The sequence below is a fragment of the Branchiostoma belcheri genome, unplaced genomic scaffold, assembly GCF_001625305.1.
Source record: "Branchiostoma belcheri isolate BF01 breed outbred unplaced genomic scaffold, Haploidv18h27 scaffold2, whole genome shotgun sequence".
Taxonomy (NCBI): domain Eukaryota; kingdom Metazoa; phylum Chordata; class Leptocardii; order Amphioxiformes; family Branchiostomatidae; genus Branchiostoma; species Branchiostoma belcheri.
In genome coordinates this window covers 2,060,405-2,079,106 of record NW_017803490.1, presented here as the reverse complement: position 1 = coordinate 2,079,106, position 18,702 = coordinate 2,060,405, and the positions used below count along the sequence as shown (strand labels likewise).

Genomic DNA, 18,702 nt, shown 5'->3' with positions numbered 1-18,702 from the left:
GAACGTTCTAAGAGATACCTTTAACCAAGGGGGTTTATAATCGCCATTGCTGTAACCTTTGGCACAGTTAGCGTTATTGTTTTACTACATGTACTTCTAGTACGTTATGTGGCTGTTTTTATTAGTAGCACACTTCAATCGCAAATAACAGCTGCGACAAGGACGTCAAATTACTAGTAGTAACATTAAATCTCTTTTATAGGAAGAATTCCATCGACGATATTCATCTTTATTTACCGTTATTGCTTTAATATGTGTACTAATTGCACGTTATGTGGCTGTTTTTATTAGTATTATACCTCAAACGCAAACAAGAGCTGTGATAAGGAAGTCAAATTACTAGTAGTAACACTAAAACTATTTTATAGGAAGAACTTTATTGCCAATATTTGGTCCCGAAAAAAACTCATTTGTTACTCTGTGGTTAAATACTGTTCAGCGGTTGTATTGAGCTGACTATTGTATAACTATAGGTCATTTTAATATCGATATCTGATTGTAACGTTGGTGACATGTCAATTTTGATTGCAGATTTTTACATGCACTCTGTAAATCAGTAGCCTCTACCAGGCTTTGGGAGGCGGCTGGAAAGAGTAGAAATCGGCCAAATAGAGAGAAAACATGCCGGGGGAGTTTGTCTGCTGGGAGAGAACATTTTGCCGCACAAAAAATGTTCTCTCCCAGCAGAAAAACTCCCCCGGCATGTTTTCTCTCTATTTGGCCGATTTCTACTCTTTCTAGCCGCCTCCCCAAGCCTGGTAGAGGCTAGTAAATCAGCACAATTCAGTCTCAGTGACTGCAATGTTGATTCTACAATGAAGTTTAATTTTGGAACTACTTGTAAGTTTTACAACCTGCAATGGGGGCCACAAATTCCCGTGTTTCGTAGATACGAACAGCACACATCCGGGATACCAGTGGTTCCGTGACCTTCACTCCCGCGACCTTCAAAAGTACAAAGTCTTAAAAAGGTGATCCAATAAATGGCCATAAATCCAACGTGCAAGTTGTTGTTTTGTTGGCAGTGCAGAAGCGCCGACTAGTGGTTGAAATGTGCAATACAGATCCATATACAATGTATAGATTTCAACAGACTCGATGCTTTGGTATATGATATATATTATTATATAGCCAGAAGGCGTCAACCAATCAGAAGGCTCCGTTTGTCATTGGTTATCAGGCCATAACCTGAAAACTGGTCGGTTATCGGAATAACCGACCACTTTTTGGACCGTACCATTGTACAGGGGACAGAGCAGTAGTAATACATGTAAGACTTGTACTCATTGTAGTATTTATCTATTAAAAATGTATTGTAGGTTATTTTGAATAATTTATCTCAAAATACAACACAAGTCAAAAGATATAAATGAAATTTAAGCAGAAAAAGACTAAACTTAGTTTTGACACCCCCGCTCCGCTCACTGATGATTTATTCAGTGGTTATCGTACCTGACCAGGGATTATCACACCATATACACTTCGGGGTGGGGCATTAACCCTTTATTCAAATGCAACAACTCTTACAGTGCAAAGATATATAAATATATAAAAGAAGTTGTTTTGTTAAATGAAAAAAAATGTCTAAAATCATTATCCCTACTTTATTGTATATTGTATTAGCTCTTGATGTTTAGTAATTAGGATGTTAATTCTCATTATCATATAGCCGGACGGCGTGGACCAATCAGAGGCCCGGATACCCGTGCTGTTATTTCCCGATAACAGCACATGTGGTGTTATGGCGGAATAACAGCACATGTCGTGTTATGGCTGATACCATTATGTTATAGGGTATAGGGGCATGCGACTCTTTCTGTAAACCTTTGTAGCATTTTTCTGTCCAATAAAATTTTTTGTTTAGCTTCATTTAAACTACAATTTGCATTAAATGAAATTATCCATATTTGTTTTAAAGCGTATAATATATTCGAATGTATTTTTATGTATGTATATATATTAAAGCTGTTGTATTTCAAACAGGAATTGTGTTGATTGACAGTTTGGATAGGCTATATGATAATAATTTTAATGCACTGCCTTTTCCTCGTTGTATATGGTGTCATAACTGCATGGGCAGCTGCCATAACCACCTCATAAACCACCTCGTTCGCTTCGCTCACACGGTGGTTTATTCGGTGGTTATGGCAGCTGCTCATGCAGTTATGACACCATATACAACTCGGGGCAGTGCATTAACCCTTTATTATATACCCTTTTCTTTTTTGTACTATGTCCAATAGTCGTTGCCATACATTGTACCATTTATAATTGTCGTGCAATAAAGTTTTTCTATACCTAAAGCTGCACTATGTTTTTAGTCGCTAGTCGGCGCTTCTAGATCTACTTTATTGACTTTTGACACTGAGGCCGCAACTACTTTTTCAACCCACAACTTTAAGATCTTCTTTCTTTCAGCATTGTCATAACAATTGCGATGTTGTAGTGAAAATAAGTTCTTCTATACCTAAAGCTGCACTATGTTTTTAGTCGCTAGTCGACGCTTCTAGATATACTCTATTGACTTTTGACACTGAGGCCACAAGCCATACTTTTTCAACCCACAACTAACTGTAAAATCTTCTTTCTTTCAGCCAGTCATAATAGTTGCGAGGTTGTAGTGAAAATAAGTTCTATACCTAAAGCTGCACTATGCTTTTAGTCGCTAGTCGGCGCTTCTAGATCTACTCTATTGACTTTTGACACTGAAGCCAAGTCAACTTTTTCAACCCACAACTTTAAAATCTTCTTTCTTTCAGCCATTGTCATAACAGTTGTGAGGTTGTTGAGAAAATAAGCGACCCAAAGACTGTGACAGTGCTTTAGTGATAGCTTTTTGGCGCGGTGTTTGTTTAAATGTTGCGCTTTTTTACTTCACCGATGATGCGGAAAATAGCAGCGGCGGCTCGCGTGCGTTCTTCGGCAAGAGGCCGCCACGGTCCCCGAAACACCAACAAACCCTGCACGGTAAGGCAAATACGGGCACACCGGCAGTCGGCAGCGGCCCAAAACAGCCACAAAAACCGCAACCTTAAGATAAGGTACCATTAAGATGAAAACAAACACTGCGTAGTACCTGTTTTGTTTGTTTACTTTAATTTGTTAGCTTCTACCTTCCTGTAAAAAATAACAATTTTTGGCATCAATTGTTCTTTTGTATAAGTTATAACACTCATGTCAACGTTACTACATACAGAAGGTAATTTCTACTTGGACCTAGTAACTTTATCTTTTTCGAATTCATTAAGGCTTAGGGTCAGAATGTCCTTGGGTTTACAGATATTTGAACAATTCTACAACAACCTGTACTTGAGCACGTTGAGGTGGCAAAACAACGTCTAATTCTCTAAATTTCTTGTGCGTGAACGACTTTAGCATTGCTACAAACTCTCACACATGCTGTCCTAACTTTTCGTGCGTATCCTGCCGTAGACTATCCGTTTGTACAAAGAAAAGGTGCTGTAAGCATAGCCCTTTGGGGGGACAAAGAAAACAATGCTTCATTCTTATGCAAATGAGGCGCTCGTGCCGTGATTGGCGGGAGGGAGAACACTAGACAGATCAGCCATGTTGCCTACAAACTATGTGGGGAGATTTTCAGGCAATGTCAAGTTTTGAGCGGCTTTTTCTACTCTTTTAAACCAGGATCGCTGCAAATGAGGTAAGATTTTGATTCTGTGAGATCCTAGAAGGTGTATTCGAGACATTTTGAGGCTGTAAGTGGCACTAAACTGCGAAAAAGACGTTTGTTTTGGAAAAGTATCGGCGTCAATCCGTTTCACAAATATGGCGGCGTTGCACCTGAAGTGGGGAGGGCAGTCTTGCACAGGTAACATTTTTGGCATAGTTCTTCTAAAAACGGCCTTACTGTTAACCCTTACAGCTTCTACAAGTTCAGGCAATCTTTGTTCGTATCCCAAGACGCAGTTTCTGCCTAAATCTTGACTCAAAACACGAAAATCGTGCCTTTTTCTGAAGCAGCGACTCCAGAAAATGCAGGTGGTTTTGTCCTTTTAGGGGACATTTTATACATCTATAATTTAATTTTCCAAAACGTTTTAAGCTGCCAACGCCTCTATAATGTTTCCATGCATCACCTTAGAGTTAGATTTGTACTTTTTGCACATCTAGGGAAGTTTGTTTGCTCATGTTTTACGAAAACAAATGTATGTCTCTTAACCCTTAGCTTAGGGGCAAATTGGGCTGTTCCAAAAAATAACTGTGGAGGGGGGGTGGAAGAGGTCTAAAATCAGCTTTTGGCCCAACCCCCCTGTCCAGTCCAGAATTTTTTTTACCCACCCCCCTGTCCAGTCCAATTTCATTATTTCGACCCATCCCCCCTGTCCGTTCCAGATTTGTTTGACCCAACCCCCTGTCCGTTCCAGATTTGTTTGACCCAACCCCCCTGTCCATTCCAAATTTGTTTGACCCAACCCCCCTGTCCGTTCCAGATTCGTTTTAGCCTTGACCCAACCCCCCTGTCCGTTCCAGGTTTGTTTGACCCAACCCCCCTGTCCGTTCCAGGTTTGTTTGATCCAACCCCCCTGTCCATTCCAGATTTGTCCTAATAATAGTAATATACTAGTACCTGCCTTTTTCATTTTAGGCAACTACGTTTTTGTGTTTTGAATTTGAGCGTTAGTGCATGAGTTGACTATTGAAATCAACTTAAGCTTGTTTGGAGTTTAATATCTTCAGCATTCAACATAATGAGGCAACTGAACTAAGCTTCCACCATGGATTTGAGCATCCTATGATTGTATGAAGAAAAGCACAAAAAAACTGCACTGTGCATTTTCCCTGTGAGGCCCTGTGAGGAAAATGCGGGAAATGCACAGTGCAATTTTTTAGGACTGAGCAAAACATTACAGGATGGCCATGATTTTCCAGAGATTACTTTGGGACATTTCAAGTTGAAACATCTCTCACTCTTCTTCAGTGGCACTAAATCACACTTGAAGGAACTAGGAAAAACAGTTAAACAAAGAGTGAAAGACACATAAGTGTCACTGTTATTGTTATGTAAATGAGGATAAGGTAGATTATGGTAATACTAATACAACACCATAGGAACTGCATGTACTGGAGAGTTCTATGGGAAATCCTCCCTTCCAGTTAGTGGGGTTGTAGCTGCGCCTATAGTATAGATTAGGCCTCCTAGAAATGTCTTGAAGTAATCTCCGTGATAATTTATCCAGTAGTTGAGTTTGATTTGTCTTTGAATATTGTTCACCTGGATGTCTTACCTTCATCAGGGTTATAAAAAGATAAGCTTGACAAAATAATAAGCTTGCGTGCCAGGCAACCTGACGTCTCCATGGCCAAGTCTCAGAAAACATGACTTGTCTGGCAAAAGTGTACATGTGAGAGTGGGTATTTTTTACCCTGCCTGAGTTCTGTCACGGATGAAAAAAATATGACTTGGTAGAAATTCATGACATTATCTTGTTGTATGACAATCAATGTGCAGTTTTATACCATTGTCTTTTTATGAAAGAAGGGAGTGTGTGATATTTCTATGATGCTCTGAGTGCATGAAGAAATTCAACAGAGTTAAGAATCTAGCTGGTTTGGTGGGGAAAACAATGGGAACCTGTAGGGACTTTGTTTGTTCAAGCAGTGCGTTAAAACTGAGTATTCCAGGTCCTTTGGCATTGGGTTTGACTTGAGGAAATCAAAGGAGGTTTTGTTTTAAACATAAGGAGCTGGTTAACTTGAAAAATCTATTTCTAACCTCCTTGTTTTGCTCAACTGCATCAGAGTATTGGTTTTGAAAATAATTCCAACTAGCCTTAGCCCACACCTTCAGTCCTTCAGTGTTGTAAAGAACATGTTTACTGTACTCTAAAAATTAAATCGCGACTTATAATTCTTTTCGGCAAATCAAATCGATGACTTTGTGTAAATCTGACTGTCCTGAACTTTTACCCTAGAATTTTATTTTGGACTGAAGACAGTGAAGTGACTTTGGCCTGAGATAATTTAGCATAATCTGATAACACAACAATGTCTGAGCAAACAATAGGAACTCATTAGGACATGGAGCCAGTAATTAGCATTTCAATGAGTTACTGTAGCTGGTTGTGTGAAAACTGAAATCCTGGTACACCAAAAGTCTAGTACAAGTCGACTAGAACCCTTGGATAGGAAAAGAACCTAAAAAGACTGAAAAGTACTAAGAAAATCAAAGTTTTTTTAACAAATGCAAAATAATTATCCAATAAAGCAGTTCAATTTTAGATGGTCTGTAAAGATTAAAATGATGATAGACCAAAATAATTAGTCTCTACCACTAGTACCAAACTATTTACGAGAATATTTGCCAGGTTAGTTTGGCCACCTTTGGGTATGACTTCTATTAAAGGGTTACTGGATTGTATCCAGAAAGAAACAACCTTCTGCAGACTGACTCCCCAGGCCAATCCTTTGTACCAAAATATATATGCCACAATTTGTATTCCCACAGAAAAGCCTGGTGGAGGCAACAACAAAGCAACAACAAATGTGTCTTATCTGAGAAATTTTACCCATATTTTAGTCAAGTATATATGGCATATGAACTATATGCATTCACTCACTCAGACTCTGGCCAGTCTTTGCTTGCATACAACGAAGGTACTGAGTATCTTGAGCATCTATTATCATAAGCCAGACTGAAAGGTGAGAATTATCCATGGGGAGACTGTTCCTTTCTGCTGTACACAACATAACAATGCAAGGAACTTTGTTAAATCATGCACATATACAGTATGCCCAAATCAGTATTTATTACTTAACTTTTCAGTTTGCAAGAAATTTGTTGTACATTTTTTGTTCATTCATTTGTCCAGGGCTCAAAATTCATTATTGGGAATAGATGCACCGATGCAAACAATTGGGTGTATAAAAGATGTTGGGTGCACTTATATAAAACAAGATTTTTGTAACTGGCGTTAAAAAAGCCTCACACAAAAAGCCTTGCTTCTTGGCAGTTTCTTCTGACTTTGAAGAATCACTATCGGTGTCTTCTTCAACATTGGGCTACTAGAATATTTGGCTGCACTCAGAAAAAGATTGGGTGTACATCTCCAATTTTCGGTGCACCCTGAGAATTTCGAGACCTGATTTGTAGTTTTCATCAAAGCGGGCAAAACAATGGACAGGAGTGAGTGATACCCAGTTCACGTGATTCGTTGTTGGTTAAATACACTCAGATTCACACTCGCACTTCAATATCAATCTAGATAGACTGAAAAGAAAATCAAACACAGTTTTTATTCTTTTACAAGTTACAAGAGCATTTGCAAAACAACCTATGCAATTGACTCCATATTCAGTTGAACCAAGGAGCTTATACTGAGTTATAGTTATTGGGCAACTAGATAAAAAGGAACAAAAATAATATATTTGACAGACAAGTTGCAATCTGCACAGTCACCTTACCATGCATGACATATTTTTTAGATCAACAAAGAAGTTAGGAAGTTATTATAGTGATTCATAGATGGAAAGAAATTAACCTTGAAGTATGGTACATAACAACTGAGAGAAACTGTTTGGCTAAAATTCAACTGATCCTTTTGTTATGCAAACTATTGAAAGAGAATGCTGGATTAACTTGTTTACTTTACAACACTTGCTTGTTAACTTTACAGTAACCAACTAATTACTTATGGTAAAAATGTTGTTTCAGATAAATTTTGAAAAGGAAAAGGACTTTTAGTTTCCTACTATTGCATCTATATTTGCATGTAAGAAAGAATAAATCTATAATCTGCACTTTATCCTATATAACAGGACTAATTTGAGGAGCGCACAAACCATCACTATTTACAGAGATGTCTGGCAGTATAAACTTCCTGGCACTCATAACCTGATGTCCATAAGGTCTGATATGTGATTTAGCTGTTTGGTCACTTTAATTTTGAAAGGTGTGGGACAGTTGAAAATTAGATGCGTTAACTTTAAGTTAAAGCAAATTCTATCTCTGTACTACAGTATGTACATCTTATGTAGACTATATGAGAGTGGTATGCATATTGAATCTATGTTTATGATTGTATGAAATACTTATTATGTCCTTTATCCAGCAAAAAATCATTCTCCAACCTTCAATTAAACATCTAAGACTGTTCCAAGAGATAAAAATCCTAACCATAAAACACCCAATACACCCACTCCAGTCTGGCTCCAACCCGGGTTAAATTCTTTTACCCAACCCCCCTGTCCGTTCCAGATTTGGTTGACCCAACCCCCCTGTCCGTTCCATATTTAGTTGACCCAACCCCCCTGTCCGTTCCAGATTTGGTTGACCCAACCCCCCTGTCCGTTCCAGGTTTATTTGACCCAACCCCCTGTCCGTTCCAGATTTGGTTGACCCAACCCCCCTGTCCGTTCCAGATTTGGTTGACCCAACCCCCCTGTCCGTTCCAGGTATTTGACCCAACCCCCCTGTCCAGTCCAGGTATTTGACCCACCCCCCCTGTCCAGTCCAACCTCTTCCGCCCCCCATTCTCCTTTATTTTTTGGAATAGCCCATTTAGAGTTACAACTTTTTTTTGCATAAAAGAGCTGCATAAAATACACATAAGTTCTGTTATCAAGTGACCATATGTATTGCTAAAGCTTCTTGGACCGTTTTTTTCCCAAATATTCCTTCTGCAAAGTCTTTAAGAAGTTGTTGTTTTTGGTACTTTAGTTTTGGTGCCTTACTGTACACTAATCTATAGTATAGCCTAGGTCTACACTATATACACCTGTTCTATGTTACTAGTATGTGGTCCCCTATCTAGAACTAGAATGCCAGAATTTTAGTGTACTATGTAACATTATATTATGTTTGTAGATGTTAACTTTTGCAACATTTATGCTATTTTAAACCCTAAAACATCAAGGAATTGCTATATACTTTATTCAGGGCCTTAGATTTATTTTTTTATGTTCCCAGCAATATTGACTATTCACAGAATATTTAGCAAAATTGCCAATGATTTAGTTCCAAGTTTACTGTGTGAGGTATGGAATACTATATGATTAACGTTATACAGTTAGTACGTAACATGCTTGATACAAAGAAATGCAGAGATTTTGAAAAATCAAGTTGAATCTTTTACTATTTTTATATCTTTTGAACTAGTGCATCTTTTGCTTTCAAAGCCAACTGTTGGCTTTGAAAGCAAGCTAGAATTTCAATAGTCATAAAAATTTACAAATGGTTGTTTGAAAGGCTGTCTTACTGGCTCAACTTTGGGACAAACATACATGTATGCACACTATGAAATTTTATCGATATGGCAAAGTAGCAAGACTCAAACAAACAAACAAAAACCACATCTCAGGGGTCAACAGAATGTCACTAATGCTTGGAAAAACTTCCAAATATTTGTCTTAGGCTGTTTCTAAGAGAAAGAATCTAGGTTATGCCTGCTATCTAGGAACTAAAAGACATCCTAGCTACTGAAACAACACTGTCTAGTTGGTATGTGTGAACTGGTAAGCCTTTAGATCATCAGAGCAACTCACTTCATCTATCGACTTTGGAGGATTTGCATTTCTAAATAGCTTGTCTAAGAAGATTAAACAAATTTGTTTTCAAAGTAAAGTTTACAGGCATAAAATGTAAGAAGGAAAAAATTCTTACACATACAGTACCTCTCACACAGAATCATTCACTCATTCACTCCCAAATCCTTCGGGATAAGTCTGACAAAAGTTTGTAAAACTAAATGTAGGTCACAACATATAGCTAGCATGCGAAAGCTAACATTTGGATCAAGGTCTAAAGGTTAAGATATAAGAGGGAAAACATCGAATACTTCACTTTCCATAAATTACTTTCACTACATTTACGATTTAGGTTAATAGAATGTACCTCAGATGTTTTGTTAACATCTTTTAAAAATCATTTTGTTGGAAGAAAAACATTATAAGTGTTAGTTAGTAAGTAAGTCACCATATGGAAACGCCTGAAAAAAAGCTACATGTAACAGTAAAGAAAAATCTCTATGTAGTTTCTGATGTCTGCAGTCAAACTATCAAAAAGTTTTTTAAATATCAGGATTTGGGCAAATGTCCTAACACAATTTTTTTTCTTTCTTTTTTGTTGTAAATTTCTGACACCACATATTTTAAAATTGTTAATTCAGTACTGTAGCACTAGTTGCCTTTTTTTCTAGCAAGGCTCTGTCCAGTCCAACAGAACTAACTCCATATGTTGTCCCTTGTTAGCAGTGATATATGTACCATGTAATCACCAGTACTGTAACACATTGTACTGTACAGGATAGACTGTCCTCCTTACCTATTATCAAACATGAGGGAGGGGAGGGGGGCACATCTGTCCACACAGCCTGGCACTCATTCAAAACTGACCACTTTGTTAATCTCCAAGCAGATGTTAGGATGGAAATTTGTGTCCTGTTTTGTTAATGTTTTGATGTGTCACAGTCAGATGGGTTGGGATAGTTGTGTGTTTGAAAATTGCAGTTGCTCAATAATGTTACGATATTCTAAATTTTTAGTAATATACAGCATATCCTTAACATCTAAGTGTCAGAAAAATAATAGAATTATTGTTATTATACTTTTCTTAAGAAAGGAAACATTCTACTTATTTTAGTTTAGGCCACACCAAGTAAATTTTATGGATGACGTCCTTTGGAGACCCTAAATCTAATGCGAGAGGGCGAAAAAAAACAAGAAGGGCCCTAAAAAACAAGATGCCTAGATTAGGAATATACTAAGAGACGACAAATGTTAGGACACAAATTGAATGAGGTGACACAGTGTAACAAGCAAAAAGTCTTATTCATCATCAAAACAGCAATAAATCAGGTGGAACAGCAGTTATCGTCCTGTGCTGTTTCTTTCATCACATTTTTGCAGGCCTGCAGAAACAAAGCATGTGCTCTTTACCCATTTTGCCTTTCGGGGTTCACGTCAATCTAACGATTTGCGGCACTGTCGTGACTCTTTGGTCATAGTTACAGGAAGCGGAATTTCTTGTTTTTTTTCTAGGAACAGGCCAAAATCAATGCGCGCGCGGACGTCATCCATAAAATTTACTTGGTGTGGCCTTATAAGGATCACCCCAAATATTTTTTGTGCACCCCCTTTTTAGGTCGGATGCATCAGTGCACCTATTCCCAAAAGTGAATTTCGAGCCCTGCTTACTACGTAAATGAATTCAAATATTTTGACGGTTGACTAGCATTCAACTACAACGTACTTCAAAACAAAGGAAAGAAAGAAAAATTTTGAACCTTGTGTGAGACTTTGGACTTTGTATCATGTACTTTAGTCTACTGACTTTGTGTTTGATACATTTTACTGGTGGTAGGTAAAAAATCTTTGTGAATGGTATGCAGCTTTTTTTCAAACAATCCCAAACTTGTGAAGTAGAATCACAACAAGATGTATGAAAAATAGAAATTTAAGTTGTAAATTTACCTGAAAACTTAGCAGACGTGACAGTTATATATGGTATGTTTGGTTCTTACACATTCAGTTCTAGAACCACATATTTTTGCTAGTTAGGCCGAGTTTGTCTGTGTGCTAATTTTAAGAGATCAAACTACATATGTTTCTAGATATAAATACATGCTTAAGTGGACAATAAAACAGTATTAGATCAATAAAACAAGATAAACTTTTGTTTCGTGGTTTCCTATGAGGTTTTGAGGTTTGAAGATAACGTTGTACATTCAAATACACAAAAAACATAGTTCGACAATGTTGCATCAAAAGGTGCAGTACTAATATGTTTGTTATTTTTCTAATGTCAACACATATGCAAATAAATTGCAGTATACTGGATAGGGGAAAATTATTGTGTAAAGTTATTACCCGAAACTTTTTTTTTGGGGGGGGGGGTCGAAGATACATATACATGTACAATTATACATGGTGTACGATATTAAGTGCCAAACTTCCAGTCAAATGCTCAAAATACACTCCTTCGATTCAAGGGCCGAAGGAATTGTTTTTAAGATGGCAAAAAAAAATGCATGTACTAATACAGTCACTGTATTAGTACATGCATTTATTTTATTATTAGTAATAACCAGTGGTATACGTTAACTTTCTTAAAACAATATTCCAATAGCATTGGTATGATAAAGTCTAACAGAAAATAGAAATTACTTCTGAATCAGTCCTAGCTTTCTTTGATAATTCTCGGTAAACCACAAAAATTCTGGGCCCTCCACTAGTAGTATAATCTAGACTAGAATAATTACGTCTGCCGCCGTATAAGTTCCTAATTATTTGATCATTAGCACAGAAAGACAGACCTACGATTTACGACATTGTCACAGCCGTACAAAAAGCACCCACAAAGATCTGTTTACTCACGAATTGTTTTGTACGAACTCCTTTCTTTGCTGTATTTACTCTTACCTGTGAACGTTAGGTATTCATGGGACTTAGTTACGTTATCAAAGATATCTGGCTGGAGTTTTTTTTTTTGTGTGCAGTGGTCATGTTTTCTGTGTGTTTCCTTGATTTTTTCCTAGCTATTTTCAGTAGATTAATTAATTTTCACTTTTGCTTCCAACATCTTTAGTAACCCTAAGCCTTCCACCCATTCCAACTTGTATCCACACATTCATGCACGATTTGCTGGGGGCCTGCATGCCCTTTTTCGTAAAGCCTAATCAGGCCTTTTTAATCCTCGCCATTCGTAGGCAGCCTCCCCAAAATCAACGTAATTCGTAATAGTACATTAGCCGCAAATCGTAAAGTCGTAATCAGCTCTGAGAGCTCAGCGTACTGAGAATTTAACGTAATTCATAATCGGCGGCAAATATTTGGCGTAATTCGTAGTCACTACCCCCCCCCCCATGCAGGCCCTCTTTGCTGCTAGGTAGGAATGGTTTTCGTATATTTATTTGTTTGCACTATGTGTACATTGTATAATTTTTGTATTTTGTTACCAGTTAAGCATTATTATTATTTCAGGTTTTGTATTTTTCAGTTAGATTTCTTTATTTTCATGTTTGTACAGTATTTGTGGGTCATCTGCTTAACCAGTTTCGACTGCCTTGATGACCATTGTACTGATATGTTGTCAGTGTCCAATAAAGTAAAAAGTAAAGTAAAGCTACTTATAGGATAGTTCACTGAACATGAAGGGGGAAATGGTATAACCACAGACTGACAGGAAGGTCAAATGGAGGTCAAAATGGTCCTTTTATACTATAGTCTGGGAGGAAGTGACAGATGTATGTCACAAGTAATTTGAAAGAGTAAAGTAAAGGTATTTATAGTACAGGTCACAGAACATGAGGGGGGAATGGTATAACCGCAGACTGGCAGGAAGTACAATTAGAGGTCAAATTGGTCCTCTTATACTACAAGCTGGGAGGAAGTGACAGATATACAAATGTATGTGTAAGAATTAGGAGAGTAGAATTTACAGAAAAACACTCCTGGTCCCGGGCCGGGGTTAGAACCCACACCAAACCCGGGCACCAGCTTCAAACCCAACGCTCCCACCGATTTGGCTAAAAGGTGTAGACCCCTCACAGGATCAATTGGTAGCGCCAGTATAAACCCCCCACTGTTATATATGTCATAAGTAATTTGAAAGAAACCATGCTCTTATATTCCTCATTATATGAAATGACATTTATGGAGATAAGATGGACTAATTTGTCATTGTATACCGGTATCACGCTGAGACTATGGCATATTTATGACCCATAATCACAAAACAAATTACGTTTCATTATAAGTGTATAGAATATGATGGTATATAGAATGAATAGAACACATGTTGTATAGAATATCTGCAACAGAAGACTTTAGTGTGCATTGATGGTTGCCAGCTTCTGCCTTTGTCTGAAATTGAAATGTACCATTGAAAAATGTAATTTTGCCTAAGCTAAAATATCTGTCAACTTCCAAATTGAAAACTTCTGGCAACCCAAAGAAAGCCTTAGAACATGAATTATGTTTACCGAAGGAAAACATATTGTTTTTGCTCAGTTTCTTCTTCTTCCCCAAACATACAGTGACCTCAATGACCTGAACCAATGTTGTGTCTGTTACCATGGTAACTAGTATTAGGTTACATCATCATCATGTTGCAATTTAATAGCACGAGGGATTTAGACTGCTGTCTGACCATTTGTATATATGGATGTGTTTGAGTAAGAATTAACAGAGCATACCATATGCAAAGGTAAGCATTATGCATTTGCCTTGCAAATGTAACCTTTTCTAGTTTTTGTCCGTAATTTTTTTCTTCCACACCCACATACTAAGTATACAGTATATTCTGTAACAAAAGTGTCCACAAACATATTATTCAGTAAACAAGCCTTATCCATTTGTAGATCTAGATAGGCTTGTCCTAGGGGATGGTTTACCCTATATACACTTGAGACAGAGGTGATAGGCTTTCCAGATGTCCATAACTCAGTGAGACAAGTTGCTTGACTTGCTTTTATCTTTAGTTTGCTAACAGTTCATTCATCAAACAATATTGTAATTGTATCAACTAGTACTAGTAGTAGCCTGCATTTAAAGGTGAGTGCCATGTACGTATACATGTACTACTCTTGCTTCCATGATACATTGTTTCTTATCATGACTTAGGTGCTATATGGTTTAACTCGAACAAATTCTTGGTCAGTGGCAAGATCCCCCCTCCCCATACCCTTTTGCTGACCTCTCCTTTTTCTGTTCTTCTTTTCTGTTGCTCAGTGTGTGTATAAAAGATGAAATCTGTACTAATGTGTACTAATATAATTGTACAATGTACAAATGTACTTGTTGGATCTTAAATTACATGTAGTTATAATTACACACATTATATTGTTTTAGCATAGTACCGGTAGGTCTCACTGTGGGTTCTACATGTTCACTATTCTACATGTAGTAAATATTTGCCAGGTGTGAACTCTTAAATTCAAGTTTCACAATTTGTGCAAATAGAATATGGAGTGTTGTTTATGTCATAAATATTCTAACTTTTTAAAACTGTTATCTACACATGTAGCTAGGGTACTACCACCAATTTAACCCTCTTGCATCAAAGGTTGCCTTCTGTGCTAAATTTGTATGGGGTTCTGGTGTAAGGCAGCAGGAGTAAGGTTAAACTTTAAACCATGAGTGTTAAGTACAGTTCAAACCTGTCCAGCTGCCACTAATCATGATCTATCAACATGTAGTCATTGTGCTTTGTCATGAGGAATTTAACCTCAAGTTCATCTCAGGAAGTATCATTTATTATTATCCTACCTCAAGGTCAAGCAGTGACCTTGTTCCTGTGGTTTCCATGGTAATATGTTTCCTGACTGGTTGCCGTAAAATTTCACAGGCGTGCGGTAGGGGGAAATAACAGGGTAGTGTTCGCTGTGTAGTGGTCTTCCTGTGCCAAATACTAGTACTCCTTTGGCCACACCAATTTAATTTGTTGGTTCTCGGATTCACCTCTTAATTTTTTTCTGATTTGCAAAAAAAAAAAAAATTCTGGTTCTGAATCAACCCAAATGTGCTCATATTTTGCCTCTAACAGTTGAGGAAAGTTATTTTCTTCCTTGTTACTCCGTGAAGGAGGTCAGGACCTCCGGACGGAGTGTTGTAATCGGCTGATTTTTCATGTTCGCAGTCAAAACACTGGGTTCTCTTTGTGTAATCGGCACGCAATTTTATACGCCGTCTGCGGGCATGCCCGTGTTGATGCACGAATGTGTATTTTTGCCGTTGCTGCTTTCGCGGTCAATGTAATATCGCAGACGCACCCCTACAATTACGAGGCGAATTGGAATGGTCCAGAAAAACGCGTTGTTTGGAATAGCAGTGGGGTTCAAAAAAGTTCATGCAGATACGGGGTGGTTTTTATAAGTGGTTCCAGATGTTTTTGCCCATGGTTAAGAGATGCCAAGTTTTTTGGAAGATGTTCGCAGCCAAAACGCATTCTTCCGTATGTCGCATTTCTGTGTAATTTCGCATGTGGTGTTGCATTATGTCCGGGATGATGCACGTCTTTTTATTTTTACCGTAGCTGTTTTGATATTGGAGTAAATGCTTATTTTCGAAACATCCCCATTTCTTTGAAATGGTTTCGTCCGTTTATGCAACTGTTACTGCGCTAATGACGACCAGTCGCGCTGTCCTGATACACCGCGAATGTGCGAGTGTTCCCTGTAGACAGTCCCGGGAGTCATTTTTTTGCACATTCCAGGAGCCAAACCAAAATACGTTCATGAACCGAGTCCAAAAAACCGAAACGTGAAAATCGGATGATAGGACCTGATGTACATTTCTCTTTCTATAGATTGTACACACAATACACACATCTTTAGATAATCTGGCCATGGCAGGTTAAAAAAAAGTAACCCTGAATCATACTAGATTAGCGTAAATGCATGTTAATGCGTTCAAAACAAGAAAAAATTGTTTCCGGGTATTAATCTCTTGAATCACGGCGCTGAATATTGACGCAAAAATATTTCGGGCATCGCGCGCCCTTCCCGCGTCACGTGTAGGCATCTCGCATCTCTGATTGGTTGTTGCGTCTTAAGATGACTGAGCCGACGCGCGTTTAAACAATTTTTCTTTGTTCGATTTATCACACTTCACAGAGAATTGTCGCCAATGGCTACTTCTTTTTGTTGCAATATATAATACTTCACAGAGAATTGTCGCCTATGGCTTCTTGTTGTTACAGTTTCAATGCAGTGGTTTGATTAAAAGTTCAAAATTCTTCGTTCAAATAATTATGGATCCAGCCATTTGTGTTGACTCCATGGCTCCTATAGTATTGTTGCATTTGGGGCTATAATAGAATGCCCAACACTGTTTTTATTTTTTCGCCCTGTTGCTTCATATTTTTTTCTGGCAAAATCCAAGAACCAACAAATTAAACACTGACTTAATTTTAGGATGACATCCACTGAAGACCCCCATTCTAGTGGGCGTGGGCGAATTAAAATCCGGCCCAAAAAATGTTGCTAAACGTAAACCACACTGACAGGAATATTTAGCTGGTATTTTGAATTTGCGGCCGGTAGGGCCTCCGAAAAAAAATGTTGTGTTTCCTGTTTCAGTCCTGAAAAAATTTAGGGTCAGGAGGTAGGGATTATCTTTTTTCTTTCTTTTTTTTGTAACTTTGGCAATCTCTAGTGGTCCAATGTACTGACAGTTTAACGAAGTAAAACTTGCATGCGGACACTTCTATTTTCAATGTCAATACTGGAAAACTGATTGTACAAGGTTCATCACTCAGGTGTCAGATCATGGACCTAGAAAAGGTTGATCGGCTCGAAAAATTTATGTCCCTTGCAGGGGTCCACACACAAAAAAGGCTAGGGTTGGCAGTTTTTTGTAGGGTCGGTCAGGAAACAGAAAACACAACATCTTTTTTCCTAGGCCAAGTACATGTACATAGCAAATTTTACGACAAGCAGGCACACATTTTTTTTTGAGAACAGGCAAAAATCAATGCGCGTGCGGATGTCATCCATAAAATTAAATCAGTGTCGCCTAACAGGGCTGTGTTTGGCGGTGTAGTGGTATTCCTGTGCCAAATACTCTTTACAGAGTTCTGAGGGTCATTCAGGATGTAATTGGAATGTGGGTTGTTCTATGGAAAACTTGTCTAAAGCACTTTCCCAGGCTATAAGTTAATTTGGAAAGTAAAGACTGATTGTAGGTCTGTTGTAGCTGGTAGTTTGAACCCTTGGGAACTGTTTGGCCTAGAACTTAGTAGAAGTACAAAATGTATTTTGTGTCTCAGGGCTTATATGGATGATATTTGTCTGTAACTTGCACACCAAAAAATTGAAGATTGCAGGTTAAACCAGTTGCACTTTTGCAGGTTAAGAAGAATTCAAGTTCTATATAATAAAATCACAAGTTAGGTTGTGAGTGTACCACCTACATTGGCAGTGGTTTCTGAATACTTTTTAATATGTCATCCATATCCCCCTGTACTTGCCCGAATGGGTAAATTTTTGGGATGTGGCATTATGCCCCAGTGTATGGAGCAGAATCACTCATTTTCCCATAATGTATTCCCAAAATATCTTATTGATGTCAGTCAAAAGTAGGACTTTTTGTCTGAGAATCATTTGCAAGTCTGAAACCTCCTTACTTTGGGAAATACTGGTCAAGTATAAATTTGCTTTTTTACTGAAAAAATTAATTTCAATGCAATAAAAATGCATAGCAGTATTCATTTTTATTTTGCATTGGGCAAGTGATCATGAAAAGTTGGTTCGGGCAAGTAGAAATGACCACGTGCTTGCCCGATAGGGCAAGTGGATTTTTGAAAAGTTGTCCAACCCTGTCTTGTTTGACACCATCTTCCTTCGCTGTTCCAGACCGCTGACCATGCCGTGATGACTGACCCCAGCGCGATCTGACCCATCCTGGTTGCTACGGCAACATGGCGGATGCAGACTTTTTGGATCTAGATGACCTTGACCTTCTAGATGACCATCAGGTAAGCAACTGGTGAATTCTCCAGAATCAGTGGTCTAAAAATGAAGACACTGTGTAGCAGTGCCTCCTGTCAGGCACATTGGGAACTGCAGCAGCTATAAATATACAATGATTCTACTTATCAAAACTTGTCATCATTAGCAGTAACAAAGGTACATTAATGTTGTCATATCTGGATCTTGTAACGGAAAGGGTAACCTGTCCAAATCCGTTCTTTAGACAAAAGAGACTATATTTTTCTCATCTCCACACATTTTATGATATGACAAATTC

At 38.0% G+C, this 18,702-nt stretch overlaps 1 protein-coding gene across 1 annotated transcript in view; it reads left to right on the top strand.

Moving 5' to 3' along the window:
• Positions 1-3,532: 3,532 nt before the first annotated feature.
• Positions 3,533-18,702, top strand: part of LOC109468366 (synphilin-1-like) — a 21,055-nt gene continuing 5,885 nt past the window's right edge. The window contains exons 1-2 of the mRNA XM_019766616.1: positions 3,533-3,661; positions 18,309-18,430. Of these exons, the coding sequence (XP_019622175.1) occupies positions 18,374-18,430 (57 nt within the window). The 5' untranslated portion in view covers positions 3,533-3,661; positions 18,309-18,373. The remainder of the gene's footprint in view (positions 3,662-18,308; positions 18,431-18,702) is intronic.